The sequence below is a fragment of the Jaculus jaculus genome, chromosome 16 (assembly GCF_020740685.1).
Source record: "Jaculus jaculus isolate mJacJac1 chromosome 16, mJacJac1.mat.Y.cur, whole genome shotgun sequence".
Classification (NCBI taxonomy): domain Eukaryota; kingdom Metazoa; phylum Chordata; class Mammalia; order Rodentia; family Dipodidae; genus Jaculus; species Jaculus jaculus.
Window position 1 is genome coordinate 50,424,386 of NC_059117.1, and position 20,183 is coordinate 50,444,568.

The 20,183-nt window shown below is 43.1% G+C and overlaps 1 protein-coding gene and 1 non-coding gene across 15 annotated transcripts in view; one reads left to right on the forward strand and one right to left on the reverse strand.

Moving 5' to 3' along the window:
* Erc2 (ELKS/RAB6-interacting/CAST family member 2) overlaps positions 1-20,183 on the reverse strand; it is a 1,023,973-nt gene that overhangs the window by 987,333 nt on the left and 16,457 nt on the right. For all 14 annotated transcript variants that reach the window (XM_045136003.1, XM_045136012.1, XM_045136010.1 and 11 more), the window contains one exon: positions 2,734-3,504. In XM_045136003.1, the coding sequence (XP_044991938.1) occupies positions 2,734-3,387 (654 nt within the window). In that variant the 5' untranslated portion in view covers positions 3,388-3,504. The remainder of the gene's footprint in view (positions 1-2,733; positions 3,505-20,183) is intronic.
* Positions 11,177-11,283, forward strand: LOC123455390. The gene has a single exon (XR_006633879.1). It is a non-coding gene; the product is annotated as a U6 spliceosomal RNA (small nuclear RNA).

Here is a 20,183-nt window from a genome sequence, read left to right on the forward strand (position 1 = left end):
AACAAATTTCTCCAGGCAAAGGCTCTCTGGGAATTCCACCTTTTCTCTGCCAGCAAGAATTAAAAATAGGGATTTTGTTGTTGTTGTTTGTTGTTTATCTGAGGTAGGGTCTCGCTTTAGTCCATGTTGGCCTGGCACTCACTCTGTAATCCCAGGCTGACCTCGAATTCATAGTGGTCCTCCTACTTCTGCCTCCCAAGTGCTGGGATTAAAAGTGTGCGCTACTATACCAGGGGAAACTGAGGTGTTTTTTTAAATTATTTTTAGATTTTTTAGATTTTTTTATTTGTTTATTTGAGAGAGAGAGAAAGAGACAGAAAGAGGGAGAGAGAGACAGGTGTGCCAGGGTCTTCAGCCATTGCAAACGAATTCTAGATACATGTGCTTCCTTGTGCATCTGGCTTTCGTGGGTCCTGGAGAATCAAACTGGTATCCTGCGGCTTTGCAGGCAAACGCCTTAACAGCTAAGCCATCTCTCCAGCCCGAAACTGAGTTTTAAACAAAGACACATCTGATTCCAAGGCACTTGTGACAACAGCAGCATATAAGGTGGGCCTCAAGACATCTCTACCACACTTTCCTAAACTCGAGACCATGGTGGAAAAGAATGTAAGAGCCGAAGGAAGGGGAGGAGTGCTCACAATGCGGTCATGATATTCATGACCTCACAGTGGCTGGGCCTACCTACACGAGGCCTGAATAATAAGGAAGAAGCAATAAAGTAACAACAAAATAGAAGAGAGACTAGTTGAAAAGAAGAAAGGATTCAGTGGAGGAGGGATTCCAGACCAGGGGCGAGAGGGGGTAGGGGGCGCATCGTGGATTGGGATTATGTTCATAGTAATTCAGGGAAGTTGTCAATAAAAAAAAAAAAGATGGGCTTGAACTAGGGAGATGGCTTAACAGTTAAAGGGCTTGCCTGCAAAGCCAAAGAACCCAGGTTCAATTCCCCAGGACACACAAAAGCCAGATGCCCAAGGTGGTACATGTATCCAGAGCTCATTTGCAGCAACTGGAAGCCATGGAGTGCCTATTCTCTCTCTCTCTCTCTCTCTCTCTCTCTCTCTCTCTCTCTCTCTCTCTCTCTCTCTCTCTCTCTCTCTCTCTTCCCCATCCTCTCTCCTTCTTTCTCTCTCTCTCTCACATAAATAAATAAAAATAAAGTAGCTTTTTAAAAGACCAAAATTATTTTTAAAAAATAGATGGGCCTCACATAATAGATAGGATTTGAAAATTAAGACTGGCTGGGCTGAAAGGGCAGCAGGAGCAGTGTGGAGGAACACGGGCAAAGCAAGCGGGTGGGAACCCTGGGTGCAGAGGGACCAAGGGGTGGCACAAGGAACTCTGATGTGAAACAAGGGGCTACAAGATGAGGCAGGCCCATGCATTCCAAGAGCAGCAGCTGTGGGCTCAGCAAAGAAGACTCTCATCTGGCTGGGTGTGGTGGCACACACCTTTAATCCCAGCACCACTTGGGAGGCAGAGGTAGGAGGTTCGCTGTGAGTTCAAGACCAGCCTGAAACTACATAGTGAATTCCAGGTCAGCCCGGGCTAGAGCAAGACTTTGCCTAGAAAATCTGAAAGGAAAAAGAAGGAGGAGGAGAAGGAGGAGGTTCTCTTCATTCTAGAGGCAATGAGTGTCCCTAAATGCCTTAAGGAGGGGCACTGGTTGGCCTAACTTCAGGTAGTCTCTGGGAAGGCGATCCCACTAATCTCACTATGACCGGAAACATGAACCAAAGAAGAAAATGAAGGCATCTTTCACACCACAGTAAATTAGTACTGAATGGATAGAGGCAATACAATCAAATGAGAATGAATCTTGTTTCTTTCACATGGTATCAAACCTATTTTATTCAATCCCATTTCATACTGTTCAATTTGCTACTTAGAGAACAAACTCCACTCATTTTAGGAAACAATGCTAGTACAAAATAAAAAAGCCCAATTCACTAGTCATATGTAGCTTTTAAAAATATATATATTTATTTTTATTGAAGTAGGGTCTCACTCTAGCCCAGGCTGACCTGGAATTCACTATGTAGTCTCAGGCTGGCCTCAAGCATGCAGCAATCCTCTGCCTGTGCTGGGATTAAAGGTGTGCGCCTTTTAAAGTAAAATGTTTACTCTCATAGCCATTAGCAATTTCCTCTTCCACTGAGAGGGAGGAACATCTTAAGAGCTGTTGCAACTGCTGAAAAAGAGAATAAAATTAACTGAAGACAAAAGTTGTCAATGAAGTGCTAGAGACATGGCTCAGCAATTGAAGTACTTGCCTGCGAAGCCTAAAGACCCGGGTTTAAGTCCCCAGTACCCACATAGCGCTAGATACACAAAGTAGTGCATGTACCCGGAGTTGGTTTGCAGCAGCTGGTGGCCTTGGTGTGCTCATTTTCTCTCTGTCTCTCTTCTATCTCTCTCAGCTTGCAAATAATTTTTTTAACTAAAAATTTAAAGAAAAAATATTGGTTGTTGTTTTTTTTAAAAGTTGTCAATGAGGAGTGATCCCTCCCCACCCCCACCACAGCTAGGTGAAAAGGTTACTGGAATAAGGAAATCATAAACTATGACATATTTATCATATTTCCTGGTGCTGCCTCCAAGTCAAACACATACGAAGCTATCACTTCTTGTTGGCTGACAAGCTTCCTGCGGTCCAGGTCCTGCAATCCATCTGCAAAAAGCACCAACTGCTGTGTGAGAAGCCAAGCTTGAGTGACAAGTCAGACCTACCTGGTTCTCTTCATGAGACACCCTCATCTGCTCCTTGAGGACGGACATCCGGGCCGCCTCTTCTTTCCTCAGCACTCTCTCCTTCTTCAGCTCGGGGCTCCAGAAAGTCTTGATGCTGTTCATGGAGGACCCCAGTTTGCTGTCCTTAATGTCCAGCTCTTTCCGGAGGAGGTCATTCTCTCGCTGCAGTTCCTTGAGCTGGGCTTGAAGGTCTAACATTGTGCTGTCTCTCACCTGTCTCAACATGGAGGGGACCTGGTGGTGGTGGTGATGGGAGGAGCTGCTCAGCCCGTGTTGATCTGTGTAGGAAAGGACATCTGTGTGGGAGAGTCCCGCCGAAGCAATGTTGGGACTGCTCCCCATGGCCGTGACGCGGCCTCCATACACAGCTCGGTTTGTGGCCCTGCCCAGAGTCATGGTGCCCTTGGGGTACGGTGCTGAAGCCACCCCCTCATGATCGCTCAAGTACATGGGTCCAGACGTAGCATAGGCTGCATTAAGAGACTGGATATTCTCCATAGACAGAGTCTTTCCTGTCCCTCCCCCTCCCCCACTGCTTGTTCTCCGATGCCCCAAACGAGGAGACCTTGGCAAACGAGGCGATCGGGAAGGACTGCCTTCCAGATTGGTGATGGTTCTTGCACTTCCATACATTTTTTTCTTCTGTGGTGAGGTACAGCTGAGGAGAAGAAATGCTACTTCCACTGTTGGCCAGAATTTTCACTGCATTCTCCCACACAGTCTGTACCAGGAGTGACTCCAATCAGAGATCTGTGAAATGAGAAAAAGGCGAATTAAAACCAAACTTCTTTAACTCTGACCATAACTGCATCATATCTCAAATTATATAAAGGTGGTGGGCGAGTACTTGCCTAGCATGCACAAGGCCCTAAATTCAATCCCAGCACCACCTAAAAAATAGGGTTGGAGAGATTGCTTAGTAGTTCAGGCACTTGCCTGCGAAGCCTGGAGACCCATGTTCATCTCTCCAGATCCCACATAAACCAGATGCACAAAGGAGAGGCGAGCACAAGGCCACACATGCCCACTAGATGGCACAAGCGTCTGGAGTATGATTGCAGTGGTTGAGACCCTGTCAGTTCCCCCCCACCTCTCTCTCTCTCCCTCTCTCTCTTTCTCTCTAAAGCAAAAATAACACAGGTAGAAAGATTAGATAGATGATATAGATAGGTAAATGGTAGACAGATATTAGACACAGGTAGATGATAGATGAGATGCTAGATAAGAGATATATACATAATAGAAGATAGAGAGAGATACATAGGTGATAGATACACAATTGATAGGTAGATAAAAAGATGATAGAAACACAAACAAATAGTAAGAGATAGATACATGATAGATAAACAAATAGATGATAGAAAGATGGCAGATGATAGATAGATGACAATAATGGTAAATAGATGAAGGTATAGGCAGGATAGATAACATGATATCCATAGTGTTTATTTGAAAAGAAAAATTATCCCAAACCATTAAACTACATGTATACTTTCATAAAACCAGCTCTTCCACCCTGCCTCCAAACTAAGTGAAAAGCTCTCAAAGCCAATGAGGAAATTGTTTGTTTTACTTGAGGAAAATGAACCACTTTGATTCATGCTAGATTAGCTTTGGACCTCCAAAGACCTTCGCCATGGGCTAGAGAAATGGTTTAGCAGTTAAGGCACTTGCCTAAGGACCCAAGTTTGATTCCTCAGAACCCACATAAGCTAGATGCACATGGTGGCATATGCACCTGGAGTTGGTTTGCAGTGACTAGAGGCCCTGGTGAGCCCATTCTCTCTCTCCTTCTTTCTCTCTCTCTCTTTCTCAAATAAAAATATTTTTTTAAAAAAGAACAGAAAAAGAATTCTGGTCAGGGTAGATGGTTCACCAGCAAAGGGTACTTGCTTGCAAAGCCTGACTGAGTTTGAGTTCCCAGGACTCATGTTAAAGCCACATGCACAAAGTAGTACATGCATCTGGAGTTCGTATATAGCAGCAAGGGGTCCTGGTCTCTCCCTCACATGGGAAAATTAATAAAATAAAAACAGATTTTTAATTTTTTTTCAACATTTTTGTTTATTTGAGAGACTGGGAATGGGTGTGACCAGAGCGTCCTGCCACTTGTAGACAAACTCCCAATGCATGCACCACATTGTGTCTCTGGCTGTACATGGATACTAGAGAATCGAACCCAAGCCAGCAGGCTTTGTAAGCAAGTGCCTTTAGCCACTAAGCCATCGCCCCAGCCCAAAAAAATGTTTTTTTTTAAGTTATATACTATTTCTAAGAAATTTTATTAGAAATGTTTACATTGCTCTAAGTTTACTTCTGTTTTTCTTGGAAATACACAAAAAATCATGCTGCAGCTATTTTTTAAATATTTATTTCTTTATGAGAGAGAGAGAATGGGCACACCAGGGCTTCTAGCCACTGCAAACAAACTCCAGACACATGCACCACCATGTGTATGTGGTATATGTGGGTTCTGAGGAATTGAACCTGGGTCCTTAGGCTTCACCTTAACTTCTAAAACCATGCCTCCAGCCCCTTCATGATAATGTCAATTAGCAATGTAGTCCAAACACAGTACCTGGAAATGACTTTATTGCACCAAACTTATGAAGAATAGGGATGGTTGCCTAGAACTCTTTCACCCTTAAAGCTGCTGCACGGAATGCGGTCACTCTTTTGGGAGTTCAGGTTCACCTGACAAATATGCCAAAGTCACGCTCCCCTGGCTGTCACATCCTCCGAGGCCTCCTGACCTGTTCTACCAGTCACTCAGCCTCCGCCCTCCTCCCAGCTGTGCTGAAATTCCCTGGTATATTTTGAGGAACCTGCTTTGACACTTGGGTTTTTTTTTTTTTTTTTTTTTTTGGTTGTTGTCCTACTAATTATTTCCTCTACCCTGATTTTCTTTTTAGTTCTCTAAAATGAATATCTGAGAAAGATCCTGAAAATCAACTTTTATTCAGCAATCCATACTGAAATGATATACTCTGTTTCCAAGTACTGACTTCGTCTTTAAGCTTTTTTAAATGCATTCTTAGGAACTAACTAATAACCACGGGTGGTGGCACACGCCTTTACTCCCAGCACTCGGGAGGCCAAGAAAGAAGGATCACTGTGAGTCCGAGGCCAGCCTGAGACTACAGAATAAGTTCCAGGTCAGCCTGGGCTAGACTGGCACTCTACCTCAAAAAACAAGGAAATAATATGGCACTGAAGACCTCGTTGTAAGCTGGGGAGATGACTCAACCATTAAAGGAGCTTTCCTGCAAAGCCTGTCAGATAAGGTTTAATTTCCCAGTACCCATATAAAGCCAGATGCGCAAAGTGGTACATGCATCTGAAGTTCATTTGCAGTGCCAAGAGGCCCTCACATGCCCATTCTCTCAGTCTCCCTCTCTGTCTCTGTCTTTCCTTGAAAATAAATAAATAAATAAACTCTTAAAAATACCTGTTGTGTCTGGGCGTGGTGACGCACACCTTTAATCCCAGCACTCAGGAGGCAGCGGTAGGAGGATCACTGTAAGTTTGAGGACAGCCTGAGTCTACATAGTGAATTTCAGGTCAGCCTCGGCCACAGTGAGACCCTACTGAGGAGAAAAACAAACAAAAGAGCCTATTGTATGTATATTGGTGGCATGCAAACCATACCAAGAAGGATAAATTATTAATTAAGCCAAACTGTGCCAAGAAACAACTATTGCTGGCATCAAAGAAATCGGGACACCCAAGAAATTAGTTGCAAACACCTTCCAGTCTAAAAGCACCTCATGAATAAAATTTGAGGTTCAAGGGCAAGTTCCGTTTAAAGCTCAAATGAAATAAAAGATAGTTTTATGAGCCAATGAGGAAGTTGTCTCTAATTGCATCTGGATTCATAAATAAAATATACACTCACCCATTCCAACTCTCTTAAAAGGCTTAAGGACTCTTAAAGTAGAACTCAGGGGGAAAAACTGGGGAGAGCCTTAATTCCTGTCTCACTCAAGTACTTCAGACTTTCACAGTCTGGAATGGACTATTTTAAGACAAAAGCACTTCCTGCTATCTGTTCCAAATTAGGTTAAGTTTATTTCCACAGATTTCAGCCTCAGCCCATCACCTGAGCCCTGCCGACAGACCATGTGAGCTGAGATCATCAGTATCTCCCAAGAAAGGCTTAGCCAACTTAAAATGCCTCCCTTTTGTCTGATTAGCCCATCCGACTTTTAAAAACACTGTCACCGACTACAATTGACCCCCAAATAAAGCATTTCTACAGGAATACACAGTATAGAACAGATCTCAAGCACGAAGTAGCTGAATACTCAGACACTGCCTTCAGATGTATTGAATATGGCCAGCACAGTGTTATGTAGAATTTCCATCTCATTGCCAACACAGAAGGATGCAGACGTTTCACATTAAAATCCACATTACACCTTCTCCTTAAAAAAAAAAAAAAAAAAAAAATCTGCAAGTCTGAAAATGCCAGACCCACTTTCCTCCAAAGTAGTGACAGATTGGAGCCAACCAGACCTGTCCCTTTGAGAAGGCACACTAGCTTTTGCTGCCCACTTCCCTGCACTTCCTCCAAACTTACTATATCCGAACTTCTTTCCATGCCTGCCCTTATGGGCACTTCAGTGTTGGATCACTCTGCCCACATAAAAGGTCTTAAATAAGAATTCAAGCTGGGTGTGGTGGTGCACGCCTTTAATCCCAGTACTCAGGAGGCAGAGGTAGGAGGATCACCGTGAGTTTGAGGCCACCCTGAGACTCCATAGTGAATTCCAGGCCAGCCTGGGCTAGATTGAAACCCTACCTTGAAAAACCAAAAAAATAAATAAAATAAAATAAAAATAAGAATTCATTCTCTCTCACTACCCACTTCAAGTCCATTATGAAATTCAGTAAATTTCCCAGACTCTCCCTTGACTCTGTCCCCTAATTCCAATATCTATTGCTACCTGACTGCACAAACATGACCCTAGTTTAACTTATCTCATACCCTCTCGTGGTTTCATTTACTGGGGCAAAGTACACATATGTTGGTCATGGAACAACCTCAGAATATCCGTCCTCATCTTCCACCTTGTTTGAAAACAGCCCATTACGTGCATCTGGCTTTACAGGGGTGTTGGAGATTTTTAAACTGGGCCATCAGGCTTGCAAGCAAGTGTCTTGGCCACTAAACCATATCTCCAGCTGAAACAGGGACTCTTGTTTGTCACTGCCAAACCAGGCTACCTGGCCCAAGAGCTTCAATATTTCCCTGTCTCCCCCTCCTGGATCCTCCTAGTGGGCAGGTATACAACTTGCACCCAGCTTTAGGTCAGTCTTGGATACCCAAATTCAGGTCGCCAGGCTGGCACAGCACGTACTTTGAAGCACTTTGAAACGCTGAGCCCAGCATTGCCCATTTTAACACTGCTGCTCCGTGTCACTCAAGCTGCCTTAAGTTACAATGGTGGTCACAAAATATCTCCCCTTCTCACTTAAAACTTTCCTCTTTTTTCTTTTGGTTTTTTTAATGTCATTTATTTATTTGATTTTTTGTTTGTTTGTTTGCAAGTAAAGAGAGAGGAAAAAAATAGGTGCACCAGGGTCTCTAACTGCTGCAAAGGAACTCCAAACACATGTGCCACTTTGTGCATCTGGCTCCATGTGGGTAACTGGGGAATCAAACCCAGAATGCAAAGCTTTGCTGGCAAGTGCCTTAATCACTAAGCCATCTATCCAGCCACTGAAATCGAACTCCACATGCATGCAACACCCTGTGTGCATGCTCAACCTTGTGAGCTCCCATCACCTTGCACGTGGCTTACATGGGATATGGAAAGGTGAACATAAGTCCTTAGGCTTCACAGACTTAACCACTAAGCCATCTCGCCAGCCCTTGTTCTTTTGAGGTAAGGTCTCACTCTAGCCTATGCTGACCTAGACTTCCCTCTGGAGTCAGGATGGCCTCAAACTCACTGAAATTAGATTAATTTTTATAGCAAACACACCTATGCTACCCCTTGCCACTATCAGGATTTGGGACCTGGTCCCCATACAGTCCAATCCACATATGACCCAAAAGCAATCCCACACTTATTTCACATTGATTTGTGTGATTACTTGTTGAGGTCTCTCTTCCCTCTTACCCATAAACCCTGACAGCACACACTACAGTTAGAACATTCAGTCTAACATTGTAGGGCCCAGGACAGGGGACTATTAATCTCAGTTGTACACTGAGCTGGAAAACTGGCAAATAAAACATCCTGGAGTTGGATACATTGCTTAGCCATTAAGACGCTTGTCTGCAAAGTTAAAGAACCCAGGTTCGATTCCCCAGTACCCATGTAAAGTCAGATGTACAAATGGTACATGCATCTGGAGTATATGTGCAGTGGCCAGAGGCCCTAGAATGCCATTCTCTCTTTCTCTCTCTCTCTCTCTCTCTCTATCTATCTATCTATCTATCTATCTGCCTCTTGCTTGCTCTCTCCCCCCTCTCTCAAATAAATAAATAAATAAAATTTAAAGCACATCCCATCCTCCTATCTTGACAATTGTAAAGATAGGAAGGGTCACACTTCATTCTTGAATCCAAATTCTTACTCATCCAAGTTCTAGCCGAAAAATGGTGACTGAGAGGACTAGCCCCCACTAACCACAGCCTCTCTTCCCACTGCTGGCTCAGACATATCCCAGGAGCCCCACATACAGCAAGCACACCAGGCTATTTCCAAGAATACCCATGGCCAGCAAGTTTCTTCAGTGAAAGACAAAATGAGAATGTATTTCAGGGCATTAACTCACTGTCAGAACTGCCATTTCAGCATGAAAGGAACTACAGACAATTTACAACCAGATAGGCAATGGTATATTCCAATAAAACTTTATTTTAAAGAAACAGGTGGTAGTTGAATTTGGCTCATGGACTAGAGTTTACCTACATCTGGTCTATAATATTGCAAACATGTGCCCCTTGGGGACCCTATAGCCAGAGATGGGAATTCTGCTAAAATGATTTGCCCTTAGAAGGACAGACCCAGGAAGGCAACCCAGGGTCATTTACACAGACAGATCACAGGCTAGTGCCTATGGAAGTAGATTCTGCAATGCCAGACACAGGTTTTGTGGGCACCTGCACTCAGCACTGTGGACTCCTCCCCCAGGGGGAAGATAGAGTCACAAGTGGGTCAGAGTGGACCCTGGGTAGGGACTCTGATCCACCTCTGAGGACACGGAGAAAATGCAAAGCCATCTTTGGATATGTGAGAGAATGAAGCCAGTGTTTTTGTATTGTAATGGACAGCACCATGCTGCTGGGATGAAAGTCCAAACCAGACATCGTTTATGGGAGGAAGGGCTTTATTTCAAGCTCACAGATTCAGGGGACAGTCCATCCATAGCAGAAGAAGCTGGCTTCCACTCATAAATCCAAACAGAGAGAGACTGCTAGCCAGGAAAACCAAAAAGCAGCAAGCAAGAATAGGCAGCAATCAGGACCCCCAGAGAGCAAACTTCTCTACACACTGGTCTGGAATTCAGGTCCTCCCTCAGTGGCATATCTCCCTGTGGCAGGAGTCTGCCTGCTCAGGGCTGAAGCTACAAACTCAGTTTTAATAAAACACCTCAGTCTATGGGGGACAGACATTCAACTTGTCACATGCTCCTTTCAGCACATTATTGAAATCACTCACATGCATGTTATGTGACAATGTTATAAGTATAACCAGAGGGGAAGAAGAACACAGTGGGTTTGTGGGGGGGGGTGGAAGGGTTTGTTTGTATGTGTGTTTGTTTTTGTTTGAGGCAGGGTCTCACCCTAGCCCAGGCTGGCCTTGAACTCTCTGTGATCCTCCTACTATGAGCACCATGAACATCACAAATGCTAGGATAAAAGTGTGAGCCAACATGATAGGCTTAGACATAGTGCTGAAGTCATCTATCTATCTAGGCTCTTGATGTGCAACTTCGAGCAAGTTACTTCCTGGACCTTCACTCTTCTCAACTGTAAAAATGGTGATAGCAGTATAAATCCTTATAAGAGTTTGAGAACTTTGAAGGGAGATTATGTAACCAAAACTCTGGGCTGGAGAGACGGCTCAGCTGTTAAAGGCACTTCCTTGGAAAGCCTGATGGCCCAGGCTCGATTCCCCAGTACGCACATAAAGCCAGATGCACAAACTGGCACATGCATCTGGAGATCATACGCAGTGACTAAGGGCCCTGGTGCATACATACTCACTCTCCTCACTCTCTCTCTTAAATAAATAAATACAAGTTCTTAGCAGAATACTCAGTACACAGCTCACGTAAATAAAGCTGACAGTGATGTACTTCATAAACCTGAGACTACCAGAAAACTACAAATTATATTGGGATTCACTGAGATCACTAAAATCAGACTATCTTGGGTCAAACTCAGATTACATTCAGAAATGCTTAAGTGCTCGCTCCAGTAGCACATACACTACAATTGGAATAATACAGAAAAGATTAGCATGGCCCCTGTGCAAAGATGGCATGCAAATTTGTGAGGCATTCCATATTTTAAGAAATGCTTAAAACATCAGTTGTTTATTAAAATGGGAAAGATCTATATGTTATAATACTATGTATTTATGGATATTAAAAGTCCCCGTTAGCCAGGTGTGCATAGACTTTAATCCCAGCAGTTGGGAGACACAGGTAGAAGGATTGCTGTGCATCTGAGGCCAGCCTGGGACTACAGAGTGAGTTCCAGGTCAGCCTGGGTTAGAGTGACACCCTGTCTCAAAATAAAGGGGGAGGGCTCGAGAGATGGCTTGGTGGTTAAGGCACTTGCCTATAAAGCCAAAGAACCCAGGTTCGACTCCCCAGGCCCCACATAAGCCAGATACCCAAGGTGGCATGTGTATCTGGAGTTCGTTTGCAGTGGCTGGAGGCCCTGGCATGCCAATTCTGTCTCTCTCAAATAAATAAATAAAAATAAAAATATTTTTTTAAAAAGTCCCAGTAAAAAACTAATCTTGAAAGATGTCACAAAATGTGAACTGGAGGGGGGGGGAATTCCAGGTTGACCTAGTAGAAATGCTTTAAAGTCGCTCTAAAAATGTCTATGAAATTCAAACACACCTATGCACACCTCACTGCCTTCTCCTGTGGTTTCTTCAAACTCACTTTGTAATCCCTGTTGTCCACGTGCAGAGTTAACATGGCGGCTCACCCAGCTGCCATGGCTCAGAGCACACGGCAGCGCTTAAGCAAGGAGGCACGTTACTTCACACTGCACGGGAGATGCCCTGGAGACCCACGTTTTACTTTACAGCTCTTTCTCTTGGGCATGTCTACTGTTTAAATTTCAAACCCCATCAATTTACTTCAAAGTATTAAAATGTAAGATCTAAAATACCTTAAAACTTTTGTTATGGAGGGCTGAAGAGATTGCTTACTGGTTAAGGTCCTTGCCTGAAAAGCCCAAGGACCCAGGTTTTATTCCCCAGTACTCAGATAAACCAGAAGCACAAGGTGGCACATGTGTCTGAACTTCATTTGCAGTGGCTGGAGGCCCTGGTGTACCCATTCTCTCTCTTTCTCTACCTGCCTCTTTTCCTCTCTCTCAAATAAATAAATATAAATTATTTTTAAACTTTTGTTATGTAAATATACTATTATGTAGTACCCAGTTAAATAGGCAAGATAAAAATATTACAAAAACTATGCCCAGGTATGTCAGCACCTGCCTTTAATCCTAGCACTCAGGAGGTAGAGGTAGGAGGATCACTGTATGTTAGAGGCCAGTCTGAGACTACATTGTGAATTCCAGGTCAGGATGGGCTACAGTGAGACCCTACTTCAAAAAAACAAGAAAGAAAAGAAATTTGAAAATCTCAAGTGAAGACAGCACAGGCTGAGGCCATAGAACATCAGAATACCATTCTGGAACCAAAAGGGAGACCAGCTCCCTCCTGGCTAGCCCTCATAGCCATACGGGAGCTGCTGGAGGACAATAGTCACCAACAACATGAATAAGTAGGGGACCCTGAATACTATGAAATCAACCAGCCAGATAAGAAGTACATGCTTGTGCAACAGTGGCACACAGTTTCCTGCAGGTAACCAACCATGCTCTGATAGGAAAGAGGCCTAATCAGTGAGAGAGAACTGTTATCGGGTACTGGAAACAAAGTCAGAATCCCATGGTCAGAAAACTCAGACTTCAGAGAGAAACCCGCACAGTTCTGTGAAGAAGAAGAGTGGGCTTGCACACCAAAAATCTCTCAAACAACTTTTCATACCCCCTTTAACCCAAGCTGCTCTCACTCTTGGTTGGAGAATCTACTTTATTTTACAGATGGCAGAGAAAACAGAGGAGAGCCTAGATCCACTAATAAGACAAGAGAGCCAACTGCCCACCACAAGAGTTACCACCTCTGCCACATCTGCCAGGGTCCAGGAGAAACTGCAGAGGAAGCAGTGACATGAACACTGCTCTTACTCCTAGCCTGACAACCAGTTACAGGGCGATGGTGACAGGCACAGTGGTCAATCAAAACCTATAAACGCAGAAATCTAGAGGCTATAGAACACTCTATACTAAATCAGACTGCCAACAGGCCAGCCACGGTTCTAAGAGAACATTGCCAAAGAGGAGGGCGGAAAGATTGTAAGAGCCACAGAGTAGGTAGAAGTACCTGAGGCTCAGCGCCTTCACCACCCCACAGGGACTGACTGAGGTCTTCACAACCCCACAGTGAATACCAAAACCCCACTGAGGAGGGCCCCACAGTAACAGGAAGCTGGGGCAAGGGGATAAAACATTATCAACTGTTATAATATACAAAATAAAGTATTTTAAAACTCAAGCAAGGGCTAGAGAAATGAGTCAGCAGCAGCTAAAGCCCCTTGCCTGCAAAGCCTGATGGCTCAGGTTTGATTCCCCAGTACCCAAGTAAAGCCAGATGCACAAAGTGGCACATTCATCTGGAGTCTGTTTGCAGAGGCAAGAGACCCTGGTGTGTCCACACACACATTCTTTCTCTCTCTCTCTCTCTCTCTCTCTCTCTCTCTCTCTCTCTCTCTCTCTCTTCCTCTTTCTCTCTCAAAAAATATTTTTAAATAATTGATAAATGGTAAAAATAAACAATAACTTGAGAGGCTAAGCTAAATTAAAGTAAGAGTGATGGTTACTATAATAAACTGATTCCAACAACATTATCCATCGTCTCACAGTCTCATAAATGAAACAAATTGAACTGGATGCCCTGAAGAGATAAACAACTAAGATTTTTAGATTTGTTTTTAAAACATCTGTGCATAGCCTTTAATCTGCAAACAAGCAATGTCACTTGCCAAAGCGTTAGCTATAGTACACTTACCAAACAATCAGTGAGGAATGATCAAGTCTTACATTACAAAGTTCTCACCCTGTCTACTAACAGATGTTCCAGAGAAAATAACAGGAAGGTAGAAGAACAGTTTTATCCCCTTGCCCCTAGAAACCCAACCACACAATTTTTTCTGCTTTTCCAATCACATATTAAGATTATATCTAAATAGCTTTTTACTAGAAAAGAATATTTATATACACATAATCGCATACATAAGAGAAAGTTTTGACAGTGGTAAACTACCAAAACGGGGGACGGGGAGATAACTTAGCACTTAAGGCACTTGCCTGAAAAGCATAATGAGCCAGGTTCAATTCTGCAATACCCCTATAAGCCCAGGCTCAATTCCCAGTACCCAAATAAGCCAGGTGCACCAGGTGGCACATGTGTCTGGAGTTAATTTGCAGTGGCTAAAGGCCCTGGTGTACCCATTCTCTACCTACTACTTTCTTTCTCTCCCCGCCCCCACTCGCTGTCTGTCTCTCTCTCATATAAATAAATAAAATATTTTTTAGAAAAAGGAAAACAACAGCAGGATGTGGAGAATGGCTTAAGTGTGCAAATTTCAGAGAGGAGCAACAAACTATATATTCTGACAAGAAGAAAGATGAAGCTGAAGCTGGGCATGGTGGCGCACGCCTTTAATCCCAGCACTCGGGAGGCAGAGGTAGGAGGATTGCCATGAGCTCAAGGCCACCCTGAGACTACACAGTGAATTCCAGGTCAGCTTGGGACTACAGTGAGACCCTGCTTCAAAAACGCAAAAAGGGGCTAGGAAGATGGAGCAGCATCTTAAATTAAAGGTACTTGCTTGCAAAGCCTGACGGCTCAGGTTCAAATCACCAGTAACCACGTAAAGCCAGATGTACAGAGTGGTGCATGTGTCTGGAATTTGATGGAACAAGAGGTTCTGAAAAGCCCATTCCCATTCTCTGTTGGTCTCTCTGTCTTTCTCTCTCTCTCTTCCTCACAAATAAATTTTATATATATACATGCATGTGTATGTATATATATATATATATATATATATATATATATATATATATATATACATATATATATGTGTGTGTATATTATATATATATACACACATAAATATGAAGGATAAATTGTCTAAGGTCTCTCTAGGGCATGACTGATAGCCATGAAATGTATATATTATGCCCACCAAACTGCCCTGTGAGCACTTTTCTTAATGTTTATACCCATATATTAATAATACTCTCACTTTTGATTAAAGAAGCTTCTCTTTTCAGGTGGCAGTGACCACTGGGGGTAACTAAAGTCACCATAGTGCTGAGAACTGACAGTGGAGTGTTCAGCATTGAGACATCTCTACCACACCCTCCAAGGCTCAGGGCCCATTGTGGAAGAGGTGGTGGAAAGAATATAAGAGCCAAAAGAAGGGTAGGACTCCTTACAGTGCAATCTTCCAGACACAAAATGGCCTGGATATCCATGACCTTACAGTGCCTCACACTACCTACAAAAGATCTTCATAACAAGAAGAAAAGATGATTGTGCTGGTTGTCTCCCATAAACTTAAGTGTTCTGAATGCTAGGTTCCCAGCTGATAGAGATTTGGGAATTAAAGCCTCTTGGAGGCAGTGTACTGTTGGGGACGGGCTTATAGGTATTATAGCCAGCTTCCCCATGCCAGTGTTTGGCACACTCTCCTGTTGCTGTTGTTCACCTGATGTTGGCAAGGAGGTGATGTCCACCCTCTGCTCATGCCATCATTTTCCCCTGCCATCATGGAGCTTCCCTTCGATGCTGTAAGCCAAAATAAACCTTTCTCCCATAAGCTGCTCTTGGTTGGGTGATTTCAGCCAGCAATGCAAACCTGACTGCAACAATAATGATACCAAAATAGAAGAGAGATTAATTGAAAGGGGGAAAGGATATGAGGGAGGGTAGATTTGTGACAGGGAAAGTGAAGGTGGGGAAGGAATTATCATGGTTTATTGTCTATAATTATGGAAACTGTCAACAAGTTTAACACACCTTTATTCCTAGTACTCAGGAGGCAGAGGTAGGAGGATCACCATGAGTTCAAGGCCACCCTGGGACTACATAGTGACTTCCAGGTCAGCCTGGGTTTAGAGTGAGACCCAACCTCAAAAAAAAAACAAGAAAAAAATTTCTCATCTGAGCCTGTAACAGGGACCAAGTGTGCATGTTGAGTTGTCCTCAGAAATCCTCTTAAAAACTTAAACTTACAGTGAATGAATCAGTATAGTCAGCCACCAAGTAACAGAAGAAAATTCCTTGTTCAGGAGAGCTTATCTAACAGGAAAACAAATAAAAAGGTAAACTGAGGGATGTGTTTGGAACCTAGCCAACAAATATTTCTAAAGAACATACCTGTCATGTATCTTCTAATGTGCCAACCCCCCTCCCATGAGATTTTACGTTAGGGTTTACATTAACAACTCTAATGGTCATGCAATGAATGGTTTACCATAACGATTCTAATGGTTGTGCAAGGCTACCGACTACTCAGGACATTAGAAGCAGATGAAGGCCCCTCTAGAGTGACAGTTGTGGCCTTTGATGGCAAAGTTCAATGAAAGAGAGGGGGACAGCTAGAGTTTTTGTTTGATTGGTTTTTGTTTGTTTGTTTGTTTGTTTTTTGAGGTGGGGTCTCATTCTTACCCAGGCTGACCTGGAATTCACTATGTAGCCTCAGGCTGGCTTCAAACTTACAGTGATCCTCCTACTTCTGCCTCCCAAGTGCTGACATTAAAGATATGCACCACCATGCCCAATACATCTAGAGTTTTTAACTGGGAAAGAATTGGGGCTGGAGAGATGGCTTAGTGGTTAAGTGTTTGCCTATGAAGCCTAAGGACCCCAATTCGAGGCTCAATTCCCCAGGACCCATGTTAGCCAGATGCACAAGGGGACGCATGCATCTGGAGTTCGTTTGCAGTGATCCTCCCTCTCTCTCTATCTGCCTCTTTCTCTCTATTGCTCTCAAATAAATAAAAAATAAACAAAAAAATTTTTAAAGAATTGGGCATGGGGAAAGACAAACCCATAATCATGTTTATTATGGAATCTGCAAATCTAGTGAGAATGGAAGGGTTGTCTTTTTCAGTAACCTGAAGCCAAACAATGGAAGGGCATTATTTTTAAAACTTTTAAATTTATTACTTATTTACAAACATAGAGAAAGAGAATAGGCACACCAGGGCTTCTCGCCACTGCAAAAGAACTCTAGATACACATGTCACTTTGTGCATCTGGCTTTATATGGGTACTAAAGTATCAAACCCAGGTTGTCAGGCTTTGTAAACAAGTGTTTTTAACCACTGAGCCATCTCTCCAGTTACTGTAAGAATATTCTTGGGCTGGAGGGATGGCTTAGCATTTAAGGCATTTGCCTGCAAGGCCAAAGGACCCAGTTTCAATTCCCCAGGACCCACGTTAGCCAGATGCACAAGGGGGTGCACACGTCTAGAGTTCATTTGCAGTGGCTGGAGGCCCTAGAGCGCCCATTCTCTCTCTCTCTCTCCCTCTTTCTATGTCAAATAAATAAATAAAAATATGTTTTTTTAAAAAAAAGAATATTGTTGGCCATTGTAACAGACACACTCATTGAGTTTGAGTCTTAGCCACGCCCTAAGGAATCACTGTGGGCTGCTGAGAAAGTAAAGAAGGTGCCAGGCATGGTGATGCACACCTTTGATCCCAGTACTAGGGAGGCAGAGATAGGAGGATCACTGAGTTCAAGGCCAAACTGAGGAGTGCCAGCTCAGCTTGGGCTAGAGTAAGACCTTACCTCAGAAAAACAACACCAAAAAAAGTAAAGGAAGTGGACTTAGGGGTTTCATGATATATTCCCACTGGGAGAAAGGTGAGGAGTATCATGTTCCTCAGCACAAATTAGTTTCACAGAAGTTGAATATCATGTTTATATGAGAGAACTGAGTCATCACACAGTGCACAGCAGGGTAGACCAGTTGACTGCCAAAGAACCCGCCCAAAATCATCAGCATCATATTCTAGCTACAAGCAGCAATTTACTAATGTAGTTTAATTAATGTTGTTAATTTGAATTAGTAATATGATGGTTACTCAATTTCTAAATTGATTTAGTCTTTATGGAGGTATAAGAGCTTTAAAGAAAAATCTCCCAAGCTTTATGTATATACAATTAAAGTATTATAATAATGATAATTTAAGTCAATTCTTGGGTCTTATGAGAAATGTTCTTTAAAAGCAATCCCACTCAGGTCTGAGAAACCATGATTAAGTGATTAAATAAGCATTGGTTGGATATGAGTCCTAGACCTCATACTATTGGTTTAACTTTGATACAGTTAATGAAATTATTTGATCCTCATCAGGCAGAGATGGCCTTGGGCGTAATAATGGCTGCTTTCCCAAAACAAAATGAGTAATGATGAGATGAGAGGATGCAGATGTGGTTAGCCCAACGTGTGAGGCTTCCTAAGTGCTCAGTACAATACTCATCACTGGTGTGGATCAACACCACAATGGACTGCTTTCTTAACCCCTTTAGTACAATGCTGCTTCCTTGGAGTATAAAAGAAGACATGGGATGGGGTGGAGTGGAGGGGAATAAAGGCATTTGCCTGCAAAGCCAAAAGACCCAGGTTTGACTCCCTAGTATCCATGTAAAGCCAGATGCTCAAGGTGCATCTGGAGTTTGTTTGCAGTGGCTGAAGGCCTTGGCATACCCATTCTTTGATATATATATTTGTATTATATATACCTCTTTTTCTCATCTTCTCTCTCCCTAAAATAAATAAACAAAATATTAAAAATGGAATAGGATGGAATATAATAGGATCAAAGAATAAAACAGAAGGGCTGGGCATGGTGGCGCACACCTTTAATCCTGGCACTCAGGAGGCAGAGGTAGGAGGATCGCCATGAATTCAAGGCCACCCTGAGACTCATAGTGAACTTCAGGTCAGCCTGAGCTAGAGTGAGAACCTACCTCATAAAACAAAACAAAACAAACAAACAAAAAGGGAATAGAACAAAATAATAGACGAATAGAACAGAAGATTACAAATATAAATAACAATATTAAACATCATGTAATGTGTCTTAAAAGATTAGCCAGTGCAGACAAATGCATCATTTCTTCAAACTTTTCACTATCCTCCTACAGCTGCCTTCCAGTCTCTCTCCCTTCATGGGTAGAGAAACCTCCCTCTCCACTGAAACTTGGCTTGGCCACTGAGATGTCAGTCGGTGTGACACATGCCATATCCTAACACTCCAAGGGCCAGCCAGTTGGCAAATCATGTCCACCATGAGGACGGCCTATCCAAGAGAGACCCTGCCAGCCTAGGAGTCAGAACAAGGTCAACCAGGAGCAGAACCACAGACTGCTCTCTCGCAACAGAGAGGCCACTGAGAGTTGGAGGTCATCTGTTGTTATTACACAGTGATATCCAACTAGCACATTCAGCTCCCACAAGTCCAGTACTAAAACAAATATGTAAACTTTAGGTTAAAATGTAGGACAGCGTTTTCTCACAGACTTGCCACTTACTTTTTTTCCTCCTTTTATTGCATTACCAACCTAGGTAATGTCATCCTTTCAGGAATAAAAGATTTTATGATAGGTCTCCAGATAGATGCTCTAGACAGAAACATACAACAGAACATTGCAGCTGCCTTCTGAAGGAGTTAGCAAATCTCTCTATAGAGGCTCTGAGAAATTCATCATACTTCTGCTGGGGTGTGGTGGCGTTAATCTCAGCACTCAGGAGGCAGAGGCAGCAGGATCACCTTCAGTTCAAAGCCACCCTGAGACTCCATAGTGAATTCCAGCTCAACAAAAAAAACAAATTAAAAAAAAAAAAAAAAAAAAACACCAGGGGAGTCTGATACCTGGCTGGCTATCTCCAGAAGAAAGAAGTTTGCTTCCTTCCCGCTTGTTAAAGCTTCTTCCTCCCCCCTTCTGAGACACAAAGCCCCTGGCCCAGTGCTCGGGCCCCTTGCATTTTCAGGGTCTCAGCAACAGAAGTGAGAAATATCCCTCTACTCTCTCTAATAAAGTCTAATTCCTCCGACACAAATACTTCTGCTTGTTTCCACTTC